Consider the following 20244-nt stretch of genomic DNA (forward strand, 5'->3'; position numbering starts at 1 on the left):
TACAAATTATACAATCTTAACACAAAGAAATGTTTCATCTCTAGGGATGTGATTTTCCATGAAACTTGCTTCCCTTTTGCCACTTCTATTTCTTCTGATCCTTCTACACCTTCTCATCCTCCATGTCCCATTTATCAGGATTCTACACCCTCTCCCTTCTCTGTTCCTTCTTCTCCTCCTGTTCCTTCCTCTGATCCTTTATCCCCTAACTCTATGTTCCTATACTTGAACCTGAACCTGATGCTACCTCTTCTATTCAGTCTCATTTACCTTCTTCTCATCAGGATGTGCTTGGTCAGTCCTCTTTTCATCCTCCAGTACTTAGAAAGTCTTCCAGGCAACACACTACTCCTTCTTATTTGAAGGATTATGTTTGCCAACTTTCTTCCTTCTCTGGTTCCTCTTCTTTGCCTCCTATAGAAACTGAACCTTTCAGTTATTCTCAGGCTGCTTCAATTCCAGCTTGGCAAGATGCCATGAGAAAGGAATTTGATGCTTTGGATGCAAACCACACTTGGGATATTGTGCCTCTACCTTCTGGTAAAAAACCCATAGGTTGTAAGTGGGTCTACAAGATTAAGTATAAGGCTGATGGGAGTGTGGAGAGATACAAAGCTAGACTTGTTATCAGGGGGGATACTCAGGTTGAAGGTGTTGACTTTACAGAAACTTTTTCTCCTGTGGTTAAAATGTCCACTATTAAGTGTCTCATAGCTGTAGCTATCAAACATAATTGGTTTCTCTCTTAGTTGGATGTCAACAATGCTTTTCTTCATGGAGACCTAGATGAGGAAGTCTACATGAAGTTGCCCCAGGGCTTGTCCATTTCTGTTCCTTCCAGTTCTGCCCCTCTTGTTTGCAAATTAAGGAAGTCCCTCTATGGCCTTAGACAAGCTTCAAGACAGTGGTATGCCAAGCTTTCTCAAGCTCTCTATTCTAGGGGTTATACTCATTCTCTCAATGACTATTCATTGTTCATCAAAGGAACTCCTGGCAATTTGGTTCTTTTTGCAGTTTATGTAGATGACATCATTATCACTAGGGATGATGCTGTTGAAATTTCAGCTTTAAACCATTTCCTAGATACTGAGTTTAAGATCAAGGACTTGGGTTCTTTGCATTATTTTTTGGGCACTGAGGTTTCTACTGTTCCTGGTCGGGTTCTTCTCAATCAGAAAAAGTTTGTCTCTGATTTACTCCAACAGTATGATTGTCTTGATGTCTCACCTGTTGTATGTCCTTTGGAACTCAACTGTAAACTACATGCCGATGTTGGTGATTTCTTCCCTTCTCCTGATCAATATAGAAGCCTTGTAGGCAAGCTTCTCTTCTTGACCCACACTCGCCCTGACATATGCTTTGTTGTGCAACATTTGAGTAAGTTTTTGAAAAGTCTCAGGATCCCCCACATGAATGCTGCTCTCCATGTGTTGAGATATCTAAAAGGAACTATTGATTTGGGTCTCTTCTATTCTGCTTCTCCTGATTTCTCTATTCATGCTTATTCAGACAGTGATTGGGCTGCCTGCCCTGACACTCGCAGGTCTGTCACAGGTTTTTGTGTTATACTGAGTGGTTGCCTCATTAGCTGGAAATCTAATAAACAACATGTTGTGTCTTTATCTTCTGCTGAGGCAGAATACAGGGCTTTGAGTAAGGTGGTAGCTGAGCTTACTTGGTTTTCTAGGCTAATGTCTGATTTTTGATTATCTATCTCCCTTCCCATTTCTGTTTATTGTGACAATCAGGCTGCTTTGCACATTGCTAGAAATCCTGTGTTTCACGAACGAACGAAGCATATTGAGGTTGATTGTCATTTCATACGAACTAAGCTTCATGATGGTTTGATTCAGCTCTCTCATGTGGCTTCTTCTGATCAGTTGGCTGATGTTCTCACCAAGCCCCTTCCAGGTGCTGTTCACCATGCTCTCTTGTTCAAGTTGAAGGTGGTATCCCCCTCCAACTTGAGGGGGGGTGTTGAGCTAATGGAGTACTTGGCTAATAAGCCTAAGCACAAATAGTTAGTCATTTGCATTGTATAGCCATTTTGTATTGAGTCTTTATTTAATTTGCATTGTATAGTCATGTTCAGTAGTTAGGCTATTTTTTGTAAAGTGCTAAAAGCCCAGATATAAATACTGGGATAACACATTGTAAGGTGGCTTTTTGCTTCATTTTTGTTCAGATACATACAATGAAATACACGCTTTCTCTCTCTGAACCCTAAACGAAATTTCACATTTCTCTCTCAAATTGCAATGTTTTCATAAACTACCCTTAATTAAATATTTAATGTGAGGAGTAAAAAAACTTTTTAATATTTTTAAGGATATGTACATAAGGGTAATTTAAAAAAAACAAATTGAATTTTTTCTTGATTATATAAATGGACACTTATTTTAGACCAAAATAAAAAAGCAAATTAATCACGCATTGTGCACCGGAGAGAGTACAAAATAAGTGACATACTACAACTTGTTTAACCATGTAGATATTGTCGAAATATATTCATTGATAAGTGCACATGAAATAGCTATTCATTGTAAGTTGATCAAGGTCCTTATGACAAAGTGGCTATATCTCCTTTTTTTGTTGATGTGGCAGAAAGTGACATATATCTACAGAAGAATCCACCATACCTAGTTAATTTTACGATACCATCTAAAGGCGTTCCTACAAGATATTGTATTGTCTGCACTTGTGGTGTGCAAGGTTTTATCTCGTAAAGATATCTTTTTTATTGTACTCCATGTTCGATATTTGTATTAAATATCAATTAATATGGATTTGCATCGCGTAAGTGTGATGACCCAAAAGGTCATCACTTATTTTTAAATTAAATTTTGTGTTTTCGAGGCCTTGAAAATCTCATTTAGAGTCAACTCGATTTGCGTGCGCAGTCCGAGCGCGTAGCCGGAAAGCTTAAATATGAAAATCTGTGAAAAAATGATAAAATTTGGCTAATAATTGAATTAATTTGACTTCGGTCAACGTTTTGAGTAAACGGACCCGGACCCGTAAATTGACGGTCCCGGAGGGTCCGTAAGAAAATACGGGACTTGGGCGTATGCCCGGAATCGAATTTCCGAGGTCCCAAGCCCGAAAAATGAATTTTTAAAGAAAATTATTTTCTGAAATTGTTTAAAGTATTTTGAAATGAAATGCGATTAGAACATGATGGTATCGGGCCCGTATTTTCTGCTGTTCAGTGCCCAGGGATTTTGTTCTTCGCGTTCGCGTAGGCCCACTCGCGAACGCGTAAGGCAAGTATCCCAGGTGCCCAATTTCTTCTTCGCGAACGCGAAGCTGAGTGGGGAGACCCTTCGCGAACGCGTCCTTGCACTCGCGAACGCGTAAGGTTCTGGGGAGGGGTCACCAATTTGTTCACCGCGAACGCGGCCACTGGTCCACGAACGCGAGGGCTCGAGGGGTTAAAGCTCCGCGAACGTGAGCCCAATGTCGCGAACGCGAAGGCCTTTAGGCCTGACTCATCGCGAACGCGATGAGCCTGTCGCGAACGCGAAGGGTAATTTCGCCCAGTTATTCCTAAGTCTCAAAAATAGAACACTTACGGGATTTTCATAACTTTTCACAAACCTCTTCTTCTCCAAAGCTCTTAGGCGATTTTTGAAGCATTTCCTCACCATAATCTCTTGGGTAAGTAATCTTTAACTTGTTTTCTTCCATTTTTATTCACACCCACTAGATTTCTAGGCCTAAAACATGTGAATAAGGGTAGAAAATTAGAGATTTAGGTAGAGTTAGGGCTTTTTATATATTTATGATATAGACCTCGTTTTGGGGTTAAATTTTGGAACTAATTATATATTCGGGCTCGTGGGTGAATGGGTGATCGGGTTTTGGTCCGAACCTCGTGTTTTGACCAAGCGGGCCCGGGGTTAATTTTTGACTTATTGGGAAGAATGATTACAAAGCTATAATTAAGTATTTGAATTGGATTGTTTAACATTTATTGATGTTACTAAGTCGAATATGTGTAGATAAAATTGATTTGGAGCCGAATTCGAAAAGAAAGGCGGTGTTTGAGGATTGAGTTGGCCGTGGAAGTTCGAGGTAAGTGTTTGGTCTAACCTTAGCTTGAGGGATTAGGAGTTGTGTCCTGTTTGCTATTTGTTTCTTATTGAGTACGACGTATAGGCATGGTGACGAGTATCTATACGTTGGTGTCGAGCATGACCGTGAGTCTTATATTGTGATTTTCATGATTTCGTTGTGTTATTCATGCCTTGGTGAAAATTTCTATTTGTTGTGTAAAGTTGTGAAAAGAATTGTGACCTATGAACGTCGAGGAGCGTTGGCTCCGGTTGTATAACGAATTGTGAAAGTATAAGTGATAATTGAACCTCTAGAGCAGTGGCTCGAGTTGTGAAGTGAATTGTGAAGTAAAAGTGAGAAGGATAAGAGATCATTATGTTCCCCCCCCCCCCCCCCCGCGCTGTTTAAATGTTATTATTATTATTATTATTAAAATTTGCTAATGAATATAAAATGAGTAAAAAGAGTAAATTGTGAAATTAATTGGCTTGCCTAGCTCGTACTAGTAGGCGCCATCACGACTCCCGAGAGTGAGAATCCGAGCCGTGACAGTAAGGCTATTAAAATTGAAAGCATTATTTATCAAGATATTTTTCATTCTCATAGCTCGAACCCGAGACCTCTAATTATGGGCAAACGAAATTCACCACTGACTCTTAATGGTAACATAAAGATATATCATAAGTAGATAGATCGGAGGAAACTTATAAGTTGCGCTTGATACTTACCTTATTAGACAAAACTACGTATGACATAAGGTTTATTTTTCTCTGACATTTTATATAATTGGGTTAATAATTTTAATGAGTAACTATTCTTGCTTTTTATAAATACTAGTCTCTATGTACGTGCCTTGCACGTATAACCCTAATTGAAAAAAGAGAAAAATGGGAAATAAAAAAGCAACATAAGATATTAATAAATATTAGAAGTGTAATGACAAATGCGACTAATTCTTGTTACAAAAAAAACGTTTGATTTCTTATAGCTTATGAAGATATCAAAGACACAATTCTTTTAACTAATTTATACCACGAACTTTTTGTTATGATTGTTACTTATTACTTATTTATATGAATAATTTGGGCAAGGAAGACTTTTGTGAACATATGATATAATTTGGCAGATTGAACCTAAAAACTTGCTTTCTGAAAAATAACATACGTCCCCCTCTACAAAACAATGCCTTAAAAATAATAGTACAATATTATTTAATAAAAAGAAATATCTATCATCTATAATAAGATAATATGAAAATGACAGATACAAAAAATTCAAATTCATAAATCCAATATTTTTAAAATGATATACACTTTCTTCAAGAATGCCATGAAATCAATACCTTATATTATGTAAATATCCTATTTGTTTGGAAAGGCTCAGTAGAATTTCACATTCTATACGAATATTTTAATGTAATTTTTTCCGTCACAGAACCAATCCAATATTTTTTTTTTTTTATCAAAATTGTTTCTGAGCAAGCACCACACATAATACATTGATATTAATGACAATTTTGTTTTTATATGAATATAAATTGATTGTAAATCTTGAAGTTGGAGACAAATTCATGGCATAAGAATATCTATTTGTGAAAATAAACCAATCACTAAAAATTTGTTAATCTTTGATATATAGAAAAACTCTTTTTAAGAAACTTAATCCAACATGTATTGTACTTTGAGAAATTTGTAAAGGAATCTATTATTCATACTTAGTAAATAATAGATTAAAAGTACACTCTCATCCGTATTATTAGAACCATTTCATTATCATCTATGATCAATTTTTATTATGTAAAAAGAAAGATATTCATATAAACCATTGGATCTTTATTTTTTACAATAAGATTTTACATTGAAAAATATTGTCATTTAATTATTTTTGTATAATTTAGGACTTTAAAATTAAAATTATATTTAGTTATTAAATCTTTCTTTATTTAAATAGATAGTAACTTAATATTTAGAAACATAAAATACTAACTTTATATGTATATAATGAGTTAAGACTTTAAAGAGTAATAATAATTTTCCACTTCGTTTAAAGTGTCATAAATGTCAGTAGTGTATAGTACTAATTTTCCTTTTATAGTAGCTTTGTAAAGATTTAAGATTCCTAAATCAAGTAAAACTATTTATCCCTTCTCCAAATATGACTCCAATTCACGCCGCAACTACAAAAAAGGAAAACAATTAGATACGTTTGTAGAAGAATACAGTTTCAGAGTGTTGTCGAAGAAGAAGTAGGCGGTGAGAGTAGAGTCCAAAACGATAAAGTCCGAAAAAGAATTTGACCCAAAGTCTTTGTAGGTTGGACGTATGTGTAGTTTAAATGGAAAAGAAATTCATACTTAAATAATTTACAATTATATGCTTAACTTATACAAATATTTAAGGTTATAAAAGTCAATTAGTATTTCAAGAATATTTTAGTCGTTCAACATTTAAAGTAAATTATTAGTGCTTTTATAATAATATAGATAGATATAGATATATGATAAATAGGTCAAAACGACATGGCATAACCATTTTTACGGGGTGGTTATTGAAAAGAGTCAGTATTTTACAAAGTTATTGTATACGGTCAAAATCAGGTGTGCCTGATTTTGTAGGCTCGAGGTGTCGCGTCGGGAACAAGTTCAATGTGGACCGGGCTGAGTCCGATGGTAGAATACAAGACTCGAAGATCGAAGTGCTCGATGAACATCGAGGTCGAGTACGACCAACCTCGAGATAATACCGTTATGGTTTTATAACAGAAAGAGCGAGATACCCCCCAGTGGCTCTAAGATCACGGCGTAAATTGCGGAACAGATTTGTACTAGGCGGTTAGACATCTGTATAAAAAGATTCCCTACTGTAATTAGAAGGGTACCTTATCTAGGATTCTCCTACTATGTAAAGGGGATCCCAATCATTTGTAAAGGATGAATCATTGACAAGAGAATATACACACATCACTTTCTTGCTTACTTTTCGTCTGAATTGCCTTATTATTTTATTGTTCTTATTCACCTACCTTGAGGTTGCCATAGATCGAGGTCAAGACTTGCTTAAACACTGGTTTGACTTACTTTACTCTTTGATTTATACACTTGATTCCTTGTTTATCAGTTAGCTAAATCACATATCTTAAAATCACAATACAAATTTAATTGTTACTCGAATTTTGGGGTAAACAGTTAATGAAAAGTAGCTACACTATTTAAGGCGGAGATAAAATGTGAACAAAAGTAATACCCTAGCTGAAACACGAAAAAATTCAGCATAATATGCTGGATTATGAAACTCGTACGTATATACTTCCAGCATGTTAGAACTCTAGCACATTATAATTTTCAGCACATTATGCTGAAATTTTTCTAGATTTTCATGGGTGTTTTGCTAAGATTTTATTTTACACATGAAAAATAGCTAAATTCTAATTACTTTTGAAACTATGGCTAATTTTTAGTTATCGGTTACAACTCTGGCTATTTCTAAAAGAATTCCCCATAAAATAGTGATCGCTCGTGCTACCTAGTTAAAACTCTCTGTAAATGTTCATAAAGGTAAACCATTATTCCCGTCACAAATTTGCAGCTAAATTGTGACAGATCATCGTGTTCGGTACAAATTCCATTCACATTGATGAATGTCATAAGATCGTCAAAAATCCGTTACTGTTATAAATATATTATATTATGGATGAATATTTAGTACTCCGTTGCAAATAAGCTTCCTGAAGAAGCTTATCCATATAGGACTCCGTAGTAAATATGTTTATCTATTTAGTACTCTATTGAAAATAAGCCTCCTGAAGAAGCTTATCATTTCGGTACGCCGTTATGGATAAATATTACCCCCGGTAGAAGATTATCTATATCTGGTATAGTAGCAACTCACAAGTAACTTACAAGCAGCTTACACAGCAGCTTGCAGTAGCAGCTTACAAGCAGCTTGCAGTAGCAGCTTACACAGTAGCTTTCTTTCTTCTATAAATAGAGGAGATTTCAGTTCATTATGTACGTGAGTTTTTGAAAGTGGAATAATACATCAATCTCTCTCTATACTTGTCTTCAATTTTTTTACTTTAAAGTCTTTATTTATAACAATTACAAAGTTTTGACGTACTTGTCCATCATAAATATTTCGTCACAAATTTGTGTTTTCTTATAGTGTGTGTTTTAACAGAATAATAACTATGGGAGTCATAAGCTTTATACCGTTTCGATTTCAATTTGGCAGATGTCAATAGATAACTATGGGATCTTTGTTTTCTTATTTTACATAATTATTGATTTTAATTTAAAAATCTTGACATAATTTGACCATTTTATGACTCTGCGTATACATTTTAATATGATCAATATCTTAGATTTAACATTAAAAGGAAAAGTTACACGCTTGCTTTGGTCAGATTCTAGAAAAATACCATTTTTTTTTATTGATTCATAATTTCCAAACATATCATTGAGGAAATTAAAACCTTTTCCAAATCTAAATGGGTTTCCCCGTGGCAAAATTTATTTAGGAAATATTACCAATTTGTAAAACTATTTCCATATCGAAATAGGTTTCCAGAGAAATGTCTATCTCTCGTAGGTTGTTCTTAATTAAGTCGCTAATTTTCTGCCATTGGGCTTGTTGTTTTCAACAATTCAAGCACCCGACTTTATTCTCTTTGTTTCTTACTTTTTTCGTAAAAATTGCACGGGCGTCTTATTTGGTCGCCCTCATTTAACCTATACCCATTTTTTTTAAACGTTTAACTTGTACCCACTTTTTAAACAACCTCAGCCCCCTTTCTCCTCCTCAAAGTTATATCCGCCTCTTCTTTCTCAAACTTCTCATATTAAAATGTAAAGACGAGTTCATATATCTGCTGTCCTGATTTGATATCGCCAGGATTAATTGAACCGAATGCATACAAGGGAGCAGTGCTTAATCGACCATATAATATTCCCAGGGTTTGAAACGATAGAACGATGGTAGTACGCCTCCAAGTCTCTTTCTGCAAATTCACCACATACATAGGAATAAAACAACTTGTAGCAATAAGTAGCATAGTTAAATCTATTATGTAAAGACTTTTTACAGAGCCATTTTAGCTTTCGAGCTGAAGTTATAACAGCTCTAGAGCTGAAGTTGTAACTGGCTGAAGTTCGCCGGTTACAAAAACAAAAACTTCACCAGTTACAAAACACAAACTTCTAGAGCTGAAGTTTGCCGGTTAAAAAAACAAAAACTTCAGCTCTAGAGCTGAAGTTTGCCACTTACAAAAAGTTTGCCAGTTACAAATCGCGAGTTACAAAACAAAAACTTCAGCTCTAGAGTTGAAGTTCGCCAGTTACAAAACAAAAACTTCGCTAGTTAGAAAACAAAAACTTCGCCGGTTACAAAACAAAAACTTCAGCTCTAGAGCTGAACTTCAGGCCCGACTACTAGAATGCTGAAGTTTTGCATGATTACCTTTGCTATTTCAGCCCCGTATGCTGAAGTTATGCGAAAAAGCGGGTACGCTTGCAATTTTTTTTGCAAAGCGGGCACAAGTTAAAACGTGACACAAAAAGCGGGTATAAATGCAAATGCCCCACTTTTTTCTTACAGCCGTTCATAAATGAGTTTAGGCATGGATTTAGAAGCACCGTTTCTAAACCATTTTGCCAATAGAGAAGAAGCCAGATATATTTAAGTTGATTAAAGCACCCTACAAAGTTTAAGAAGCACAAAAATGAAATACTGATGATGTTGCTGGATCCGGGAAAACCAGGGTCGTTGAAGGAATCGAGTGTTGGTGATGAAGAAATCGACAGTACATTATATAGAATAATAATAATAATAATAATAAACAGTGATGAAGAAGATGAAGTAATCGACAATGTTAGTGGCGTAGAATATGAAAAAATCAACAGTAGTGGTGGTGGTGCTGAGTTCTCTGTTGATATCTCCACCAGATGGAGAAGAGTTCTTCTAGGTTTCAATAAGCTGATCAAGAAACACGCCATATTATTGGGCGATAAAGGAACTACAACGTCAGTAAGACAAAATCCACTGTATCGAGTACATTAACAACAAGGTTCAACACAAGCATGTCGATAGTGATAAGAAAAGACTATAGAACAGGAAAGTGTCGGTACGGCGATACAGAAAGCAAGAACATGAGTTATGTCACGGGATCGACAACCAAGAAATCTCCTGGAGGTTTAAGTAAGATGAACGAGGTTATCACCAGTATAGAAGAAAAACAAGATTGTTCCCCATAGATGATCAAGAGGAGGCTTGAGGTAGGAGAGCAGCTACTGAAACAGAGCAATTGTAGTGTAATTACAAGACCAAATCAAAAGACATCACAAAGTTCTACCGTTGCAAGACCAATGCAAAAACCAACACAAAGCATCATACATATGAAGAGTTCGAGAATGAAGTTTGAATCAAGTAGAAGGAAACTTGAGGAAAGGGTTGCAGAGCAAAACAAAGTGAAGAGACGGACCGTAATGGTAGACTTTCATGATATGCCTAAGCCTACCAAAGATCCCTGAGCTCCCAAACGCTACTGGGATAAGAGGAGGTTTTGACTTTTTGGGAATCTTCTTTCTTCATCAATTGTTTTTTTGGCTCTTTACAAACTTGATTTTAGTTTTATAACCCTATCTCTTCTTTTACACATGGGAGATTTACTTTTACACGTAAGAGATCTATCTTTCACATAAGAGATCTAAAAAAGTCATTTTCTTAAATTCAAAATTGTAAAGGGACATTGATGTACAAATACCTTCCATTTTGTCTTTAAATTGTAGACAATATTATAATTCACTCGACTATTTTACAATTAGTCCTAGCCTCCTAGGTATATGCCCTTCCCCTTTGTGTAATTGTGAACTAATATCAAATCATTGAAATAATAATTACAATTTCAAAAATAGTGCTGTTCAAATGCTTGAAGGATCTATTATTCATTACCTGCTCAGATTATTCAGTTACTAATTAAGGCCAGGATTTCGTTACTGCTTCTACTACTACTGCTACTATTACTTTACAGACCTCTTTGTTTGGGTTAATGCTTTAAATATATTATTTTTATCTATTAATCATGGTTCTTAGTGGACAATTCAGAATTGTTTATTGTGGTTTATCATCTAACTCTTAGTTTTGTCCTGCTTTCACTTACACCGGTGCGTGTAATGAGGATGGGATTTGAATCTGCTAACCTACATAAATTCAAAGGTTCTAGCCTTAAATAGAACAGCTGGGCATACTTCCATAGCACAATATGCGCAAACTTATTTTAGACATACAACACTGAAAAATTCAGGAGTTTGTAAAAGCTCTATCCACAAAAGGTAATTAATTAGCTAATGAAATTACGATGAAATATTGACATGCGGATGAAGATATTAATTTGATGGCATGTCCCAAGGTTAAGTTCAGCATCACATTAGAATAGAAGAACATTATATGTCAAGTGTCTCCAGGAGAAATAAAACTAATTGATTTTCTTACTTGATATGCCGACTAATGCCCTGGTTCAGCATGTGTTAAATACTTAAATTCAATATGGAAGGATCCAAAGAATAAACCGATGGCACTAAAAATTGTACTAATAATTTTCATAATTTGGCAGCATTGTACAAGTAGCAATTCCAAAATGAACTTGAGTTGCAAATGAATGAAATAAGGTTTATTGTCTGTACTGCTGTTTGTTGCAGGAAAATCAAGAAGAAGAAGAAAAATCATAGGTTTGTTCATACTACAAGCTAATAAAGGTGAATCCTTGTTTAAACCTCTTGTAAAGAGTGTGTTCCACTGAGAAATTATTATTACCTACCCTTCTAGTATATAAGAAAAGACTCTTGGAAGACACAAAGTTGCAGTTGGAGAGGAATTTAAACCCCGTCTTACTTTATTGGGAAATTATATTAAACACGTCTTATTTTCAATAATATAAAAAGGATAGGTTACTCAAACAAAGAAATAAAAGTATATCCCAAATATTAAACAAGAGAAAATAATAACCAGAAGAAAGGTTAAATGTTTGATGATAATATAGAAGCAATCACTAAGCAAGGTTCCTTCAGTTGTTGGAATTAATACTATTGTAAATTAGATAACAGTTATGACCTAATAATATCTTAGTTCAAGTTGTGAAAAGATATGTATCAGGCCAGATTAATTTAATTGATTATGTGTATGAACAAGTGAGACTTGATATTCACCCGTGATGGATAGAGTTCTTTATAAGTGGGGACGACCAGCCCCTTTCTCTAATTATCCAAAAAAGCAAAATATCCCTAATTTTTTGAAGAGAAATCCAATTTCCATTGTTAGGCATAATTCTTTTGCTTCAAATTGGCATTGCAGATTTCTGGTTTTTCTGCATACTAGTATTTTTTTTTTTTGGATTTGCACCGGGTGTCCGAGTCTCTAAGAGCCCCGACTAATCCCGGGGGTGCACAGGCCCTCGGCAAGGAGTTTCCCGCAAGTGCACCACGGTTAATTCAGGTTTTACCCAGTCTGATGGCCCTCAGAAATTGTTTGCACCCAGTGGGTTTTGAACTTGAGACCTTGAAAGGGAGCAAACCCCAAGGCTCAAGTCTATTGCCACCAGGCCAACCCCTGAGGGGTTAAAGCAAACTAGAAACTAAACTAGTATTGACGAGGCAGATTTGCCCAATAGATGCAGTTATAGAGTTCTCAGATATCAGACTCAAGGGACCCAAAGGAAAAAGGAATAGTCAAAAGATCCAAATCCCTATCTAAGGTATTAAGAACTTGCAACTGCTACTAAGAATTATATGATCAGGATAGAGTTAATTCAACACAACTTAGAAACTAAAGTTGTTCACTTCTTTTTTGTTTGTAGCCATCTTTGCTTTACAGAGGGTATTATTTGCTCCTGTTGTTATAGCTGCACTGAGAAATAAATACCAAAAGGAAGCTGATGGTTGGCATGAAATAATTCTAGTATCTGATAGCACGAGAAACCAGTTTAACACACAAAAATTAGTTATTTTAGCTGGTACTTACAAGGATAGAACTATTAAGATTTAGACGATGGTTGGTATGGACGTCGATGATCAGGAACCCCTTCTTCAGACCGTCTGTCTTCGAACCATTTCAGAACTCTTTTCCGGGGCAGATTTGTCACATGCACGATGCTGCTAATCATGGCATTCTGCATCACCACAACAGAGAGAGTATAAGGATAACAATGTTCTCTCTTTCATCCTAGGTATAGCACTCAGCAACTGTATGCAACTACATCAAGCAAACCACATATCCGTTCTCAGTCGTACAGTTCGAAGATACCATTATGAGGAGTCACGAGTCGCATAAAAAGTGCAATGTTGGACTGATTTAGCAGGGGCTACTAGCTCAGACCAGTTCTGAATAAATCATCAGTATCCAGCTTATATCAACTAATCATACCACGCGAAGTTGAAGAGAAAGAAGTACCATGTACTAATTCAGGCAATTGTGAATTGAAAAGAGAAACAACATCAAATTTACAGAGCAAAAGAGAGGAACCCTGAGATCCAACTACTTCAAAATAGTCATCTGGTGCCTGATAATAGCAATACATAACTTCAATTATATACAACAACAACTACGCCTCAGCCCGAAACAAGTTGGGATTTCTTTTTTTTTTTTTTTAATTCAATTATGTGATCCAAGTATTTTAAGTTCCAAGTGATCCCTAATGATAGGGGAACTAGCAGGCATTTAAACTATTAATAGAAGGGCACAAAGGTATTAAGTTGATTGAACAAGAGCTGCGATTGCAATGGGTTGCCATTCTACAGCGTCATTTCTTAGATTTATCGACACGGTACTAAAGTTATTACTATGTCAAATCTCTTGGGTTTAGTTTACAGCTTGCAGCAACCACTCATTTCACCTTAAACTTAAAAGTTATTGGCAATTTCTAATCAAATGCCAACCCCAAGGATAGTAGAGCAAAACAGATAACCTGAAATAGGTGTGTCTAAATTTTCTCATCACATCCATCCTCATCCCGAACAAATAAGGAAAAGAACAGAAAAAAGATAAACATGAAAACAACAAACAAGATATATTGGGAAACACAGATAGGGAGGACAGATGTGTTGAGATTTGGACAACGAGAGCAAGAAAGCAGATTCACTTATCCTAGATTAAACTTGGCCCCCAAACTCCAATGTCACAAGAGCCACCACTCAACATTGTTGGCCTCAATAACGAACAATTTACATCCCAGACTATTTGATATGTCAACAGGATCATTTTCCCGTTTCCCACACCCAAGTCCCATTGTTCAGGTGCAGAGTTAAACAACAATATGCAGAAGCTCTCTACTCAGGTATGAAATTTTACCAACATAGACTTAAAAGCATCAAACACAAATAGAGAAGTAATGGGACTCACAGTGGGCCGCTTTGATCGTCTGTAAACTTGTTCAAGGGTTTCTAGTTGGACTTTCTTTATCCTCTTTTGAGCAGACCAACTACTTTGCATCACATGGACTGGCGTTTCCACCTTAGCCACAGGCCTTGCAACATCACTTATCTCTATGGAAACAGTCTCCTGGGGTTTGCTTTCAGGCTCTATCATTCTGGGGACAGGTTCATCGGGTAAGGCATCACTCAGCAACAAAAGGTTTGGCGGAGGATTGCGAAGTAATTCAAGAACAACAGCTCTATCAAGGCATAGCTCAGCAGCAAGATTTTTTATCTGGAAGGAAAAAGTGAATTAGAAGTTATAGAGTTAGCTGCACTAGACATATTCTCTTTCAATAGGTAGCAGAGGTTAAAGGAAACATTTCCACATTTTTCTGCTCTTCCAGTTCTGCTACAGGTTCCGAAACTTCCAGTTTATACTTATCAATGATATGCTTCATTTGCAAATTAGTATAGTTTTATCCAACTAACGTCAAGAATATGGTGCAAGCTAAGAGTAGATGTCCAGTTGAATGCTACATAAACAATGGAATCTGAAGAATGGAAGTACATAGGAACAGATGAGATTAGCAAGGTAAATTTTGCCCAAGCATTTGAAAACCTTAGCCACAGGGATAGATAGCACCAATGTTCTTCGCACCGTGCTTAAAGCTGGAACAAGCAAAGAGCCGAGTGAACCAAAGTGGTCTTAAGGCTCAAGAATAGTGAGTGGCTGCAATGCAATTGCGGCATCAGAATTTGAGAAGACTAACATTAAGATGACAACTTACATTTGTCTTACGCCGTCCCTTTCTCAAGGCATAGCCCAGTTTCTTAAGTTGCCAATTTTTTAATTTCACTGGCAATTCTTCATCTTTATCATCCTCATTATCATCATCTGCTACTACTTCTTCATCTTCATCTTCATCTTCATCCTCACTCTCAATTTTCTCATTGGCAATTAAGGCAATTTCTCCTAGTAGTTCATCATCCTTCAGTGCCTCCTCCAGTTCACGTTCCAACTTCGCGAGGTCCTCCTCACTTATATCATCATCATTCAGAGACAGGTCATCATTTTTCAGATCTTCCTCCAGCAGCTGAAAGAGTGCCTCAAAAGCATCTTCATCTATATCACCATCTTCCTCAGTATCTTTCTTAGGTGAACTCTGAAATAGGAAGCGAACAACAAAACCTCAGGTTTAGTAAACAAATAAAAGGCGTGTGATACAAAAATTCAGGTGTAAAGAAGAGGTTGTTAATGATGTCAAGTTTATGAGCAAGTCTTCACCAAAAAGCAAAAAACAGATATGTTTCTAGCAAACTCCTAGTGAAGGCAAATAGTTTGAATATTCAAGTGATAGATCTCAAATTATCAAAACACGTTAAACATTAAGCTTGTCTAAAATGAAAATATTATTCATCACTTCATCTCTTCTACATACTAATTAAAACCAGAGACAAATTATGTTCCACATCCCAGAAAGATACGATAGTAATAGGATGCTATCAAAACAGGTGAAGAAGACAGGGTATTTTGATGGACATTTACATGCGCAAGAAGAAGTTCAAGGGACAGAGTTTACTTTGATGGTTATTCACATGCACCAGGAAAAAATAGCTGCATAAAATCTAAACTTGGATTAATGGTCTACAAAACTGCACCTCGTCAACTGTAAAAGCTACAGAGTTAGTGTTACACGTATGGATCAGCAGTTCGCTACTCTATCTGTCTGACATTTACAATCACACGTAAGAAGATGTTCTATTGACCCCTTATACTAAAAGCAGCAGGCAAGTAGATCAATCATGTCAAAACAGTTAGGCATGATTACAGAAAGAAATCCTGTGGACAAGTTACTTGACTGGTGCAACAATTACCATTAAATATCAGTTTGCAATTTTGTTTAAGATCTTAAGCAAAAATCACGACACTGCAATGATGCTTCAGCCCCCCCCCCCCCCCCCAAAAAAAAAAGAGGGGGTGGGACCATCATTCATAGGGGCATAGGTAGCATGTAAGCTTCAGGGTTTGGCAGAACACAGTAGCTTTTGGCGCGAGCCGTGTATATGTGTTAAAAGATACAGTAAATATGTGTAAATATTAAATTTTGAACCCAGCAACTCAAATAGTTAATGGATTTAGTGGCATTTCGAACCCATCAACTTTAAATCCTCACTCCGCCTTTGATCAATCATTGCTTAGGATATGTTTGTGAAGCATAAGTATTTACGCATACAATCACCTTAAAGTCTACAAAATTATTCAACAGATGAAAGTAAAAGGTAAATTCATAAACATCAACCTGTATCAGTAAAAACAAGAAAATTGCTCAACGGTTATAGGAGTAACATTCATATGTGAATCAAAGTTGTGATAACTCAATATAAGGAAACAAATAGCTAACATTTTCTCAACAAAGACCCAATTTTGAATTTGCAAAACTCGAGAAAAATGTATAGTAGACAAAACTGGTCATTTACAAAGTAGTACATACCTTATTCTTTTTCTTGGAAGAAGTGATAGCAGAATTGGCGCTATTGCTTCGACGGCGGGAGAAAGTGAGAACGGAGGAAGAGGGACGAGAGGACGAAGAGTGAAGTGGCAACGCAACGTTGCTTCTGTTTCTGGGCTGACCCACAAGGAGATGATGGTCGTTGGTTGAACAGCGGAGTGTAATGGAAATGCGAAGAGTCGTGGAAGCAGAGGCCATTCTCTACTTTCTGAAAAGCTTCGAGGCTTATCTATATTCTGTTTGAAGGGTTTAAGAAGGGGGTAATTGGCGATAATATTATTTGGAAGGGACCCTTTTTCGTTATTATTATTATTATTATTATTATTATTATTATTATTATTATTATTATTATTATTGTTGTTGTTGTTGTTGTTGTTGTTGTTGTTGTTGTTGTTATTATTGTTAGTGTTATTCTTATTGTTAATGTTGTTATTATTATTATTATTATTATTATTGTTGTTGTTGTTGTTATTATTGTTAGTGTTATTCTTATTGTTATTGTTATTATTATTATTATTATTATTGTTGTTGTTGTTGTTGTTGCTTAACTTAAAAATTGGTTTTAAAATAAACAATTAATTTTATTTGTCGGAAGGATTGAGTGACCTTTGAAATACACCCAGTCGAGAGATGATGATGAGCATTTGTAGAGAGAGAAATAAAATTGGAAGAATGAATCTTATGTAGTTGTTATTCACTATACACATAGTTATATAAGTCCACCTGATGACTAACCATAACACATAACCATGATTAACCTTTAACTACCAACCCTAGTTAACTAAACCTGACTTACAACTTACTATGTACCACTCTACAATTCATAGTACAAGGTACAAGTAAAATCTGTTACTAACACTTTCTACACTCTCCCTCAAGTTGGGTGATAGAATACATTGATCATCCCCAACTTGCATAACATTTTACAATATAATTATTTTCCCAAAGCCTTGGTTAGAATGTATGCAACTTGCTCCTTGCCTCGAACATGCTTTGTTCTGATCAGTCCTTGATGTAGCCTTTCTCTAATGAAATGGCAGTGAATCTCTATGTTAGTTTCATTGTACAAATAGTAGTATATAACCTTAATCCCATATGTATTAGAAGTAGGATATGTAGTGTGTGTATATATATATATATATATATATATATATATATAGGGCTCAGTGTATCATTGTCATAATTAATTATTCAATAATATATTTTCTCCGTGCTTCCTCACATGGTATCAGAGCTATCATGAGAGATTTATCGCTGTGCATAAATTCCAGTGATTCCGGGAAGTGAAATCAGTCACCGGAACCTTTTTTTCCGGCGACTTTTCAAATTTGTTTTGCGTCTGCTTTGTCTAGGTTAGTGTTGTGCAAAATTCAGCACTACCAAAAGACTCGCCAATGCCCGGCGACCAAACCCCAGAAAAATCTCCGGCAATAGCAGTGTCACGCGCCCCCACGCGCCACTAGACGCTCACGCACCGGCGCGTGGACCTTCTTCCGGTCAGTTTCTGACGAAACTCCTTTTGGACAGCCTTCTCAGGACATTATTCCGAGCCTACCCATCAAGTTTACATCAGATTCCGATCATTTTCAACTTTTTCCGGCTGCTACAGTGATTTTTCCGGCTGCTTCAGTGATCCCAGAAAATTTCCGCTTTTTTCCGGCACGATATTATAATGGAATTCGTATCGGAAGCCTTTAACTCACAATCCGTTGGATTAAATGCAATAAATCCAATCCAGATGGTTTCTTTACCGGATTATATTGAGTTCCTTCAGTACAAAGCACATAAACAGACATCTTCCCGTTGTTCCAACAAATAGTAGCATGACTGGTGTCTCCCAATCTTCACCTTCTGAGTCTTGGATCATTGATTCAGGTGCATCTGAACATATTTCTGGTAACAAATCTCTTTTCACTAGTATCTCATATTCTCTATCTCTTCCAACAGTCACAATGGCCAATGGGTCTCAAGCCATGGCAACTGCAATAGGTCAAGCAAGTCCGCTTCCTTCCTTACCTGTAGACTCAGTTCTTTATGTTCCTGGTAGTCCTTTTAATCTTATAGCCGTCAGTCGCTTAGCCAAATCACTTAAATCTGTTGTTTTATTTCTTGATGACCTTGTTTTTATACAGGAACGCAGTACAGGGCGGATCATTGGTACCGGACGTGAATCAGATGGACTTTATTACCTTATCCTTGCAAAATCACATGGACTCGCATCTTGTCTTCCTCCAATAACTTCTCCCGTTACTGATTCACCAGATTTATTACATAAACGGTTAGGACATCCCAGTTTGTCAAAACTTCAGAAAATGGTACCTGGCTTATCTCACTTGTCCACTCTAGAGTGTGAGTCGTGTCAGCTCGGTAAGCATACCCGCTCCCATTTCCCGCGGCGTCTTGACAATCGAGCAGAGTCACCTTTTACTTTAGTCCATTCAGATGTTTGGGGTCCTAGTCGGGTTAGCTCTACCTTAGGATTCCGCTACTTTGTCAGTTTCATTGATGATTATTCCAGGTGCACTTGGATATTTTTGATGAAAAACCGATCTGAGTTGTTTTCTATTTTCCAGACCTTCCATGCTGAAATTCAAAATCAATTTGGGGTTTCTATCCGCACATTTCGTAGTGATAATGCCCTAGAGTATTTGTCTTCCCCGTTTCAGCAATTTATGAACTCCCATGGGATTATTCATCAAACATCTTGTCCGTACACATCCCAACAAAATGGGGTAGCTGAAAGAAAGAATAGACATCTTATTGAAACTGCTCGTACCCTACTCATACAACCTCATGTTCCGCTGCGTTTTTTGGGGTGCAGTTCTTACATCTTGTTATCTTATTAATCGTATGCCATCTTCAGCTATCCAAAATCAAGTTCCATTCTCTGTCCTGTTTCCCCACTTACCTTTGTTCTCTCTTCCACCCCGTGTCTTTGGGAGTACGTGTTTTGTTCATGACCTTACTCCAGGAAAAGATAAGTTAGCTCCTCGTGCTCTTAAGTGCATATTTCTGGGTTACTCGAGAACGCAAAAGGGATATCGATGTTATTCTCCTGACCTTCAGCAATTTCTTATGTCTGCTGATGTTACCTTCTTTGAAACCCAATCATACTTCACAGGTCCAGTTAATCACTTAGATATTTCTGAGGTTCTACATGTTCCTTCTTTTGGAGATTTAGTCCCTATCTCCCATTCATCTTCCTCCATAGCTCCACCGCCTACAGTTCCAGTTACAGCTCCACCACCTATAGCTCCAGTATCACCACCGAGTCCAGTG

The 20244-nt window shown here is 36.5% G+C and overlaps 1 protein-coding gene across 5 annotated transcripts; it reads right to left on the minus strand.

Moving 5' to 3' along the window:
- Positions 1–8871: 8871 nt before the first annotated feature.
- LOC109243207 (protein OVEREXPRESSOR OF CATIONIC PEROXIDASE 3) lies at positions 8872–17205 on the minus strand. Of its 5 annotated transcripts, none has more exons than XM_019410118.1 (5): positions 16948–17205; positions 15244–15618; positions 14442–14747; positions 13065–13212; positions 8872–9051 (listed from the first exon to the last, which is right to left on the minus strand). In XM_019410118.1, the coding sequence occupies exons 1-4, from the start codon at positions 17161–17163 to the stop codon at positions 13078–13080; spliced, it is 1032 nt and encodes a 343-aa protein (XP_019265663.1). In that variant the 5' UTR covers positions 17164–17205; the 3' UTR covers positions 8872–9051; positions 13065–13077. The 5 variants fall into 5 exon arrangements, with proteins under 5 accessions (XP_019265663.1, XP_019265666.1, XP_019265665.1 ...); XM_019410121.1 differs by lacking the exon at positions 8872–9051 and adding an exon at positions 9907–10025; XM_019410120.1 differs by lacking the exon at positions 8872–9051 and adding an exon at positions 10133–10336.
- Positions 17206–20244: the final 3039 nt, after the last annotated feature.

Source organism: Nicotiana attenuata, unplaced genomic scaffold, assembly GCF_001879085.1.
Source record: "Nicotiana attenuata strain UT unplaced genomic scaffold, NIATTr2, whole genome shotgun sequence".
NCBI lineage: Eukaryota > Viridiplantae > Streptophyta > Magnoliopsida > Solanales > Solanaceae > Nicotiana > Nicotiana attenuata.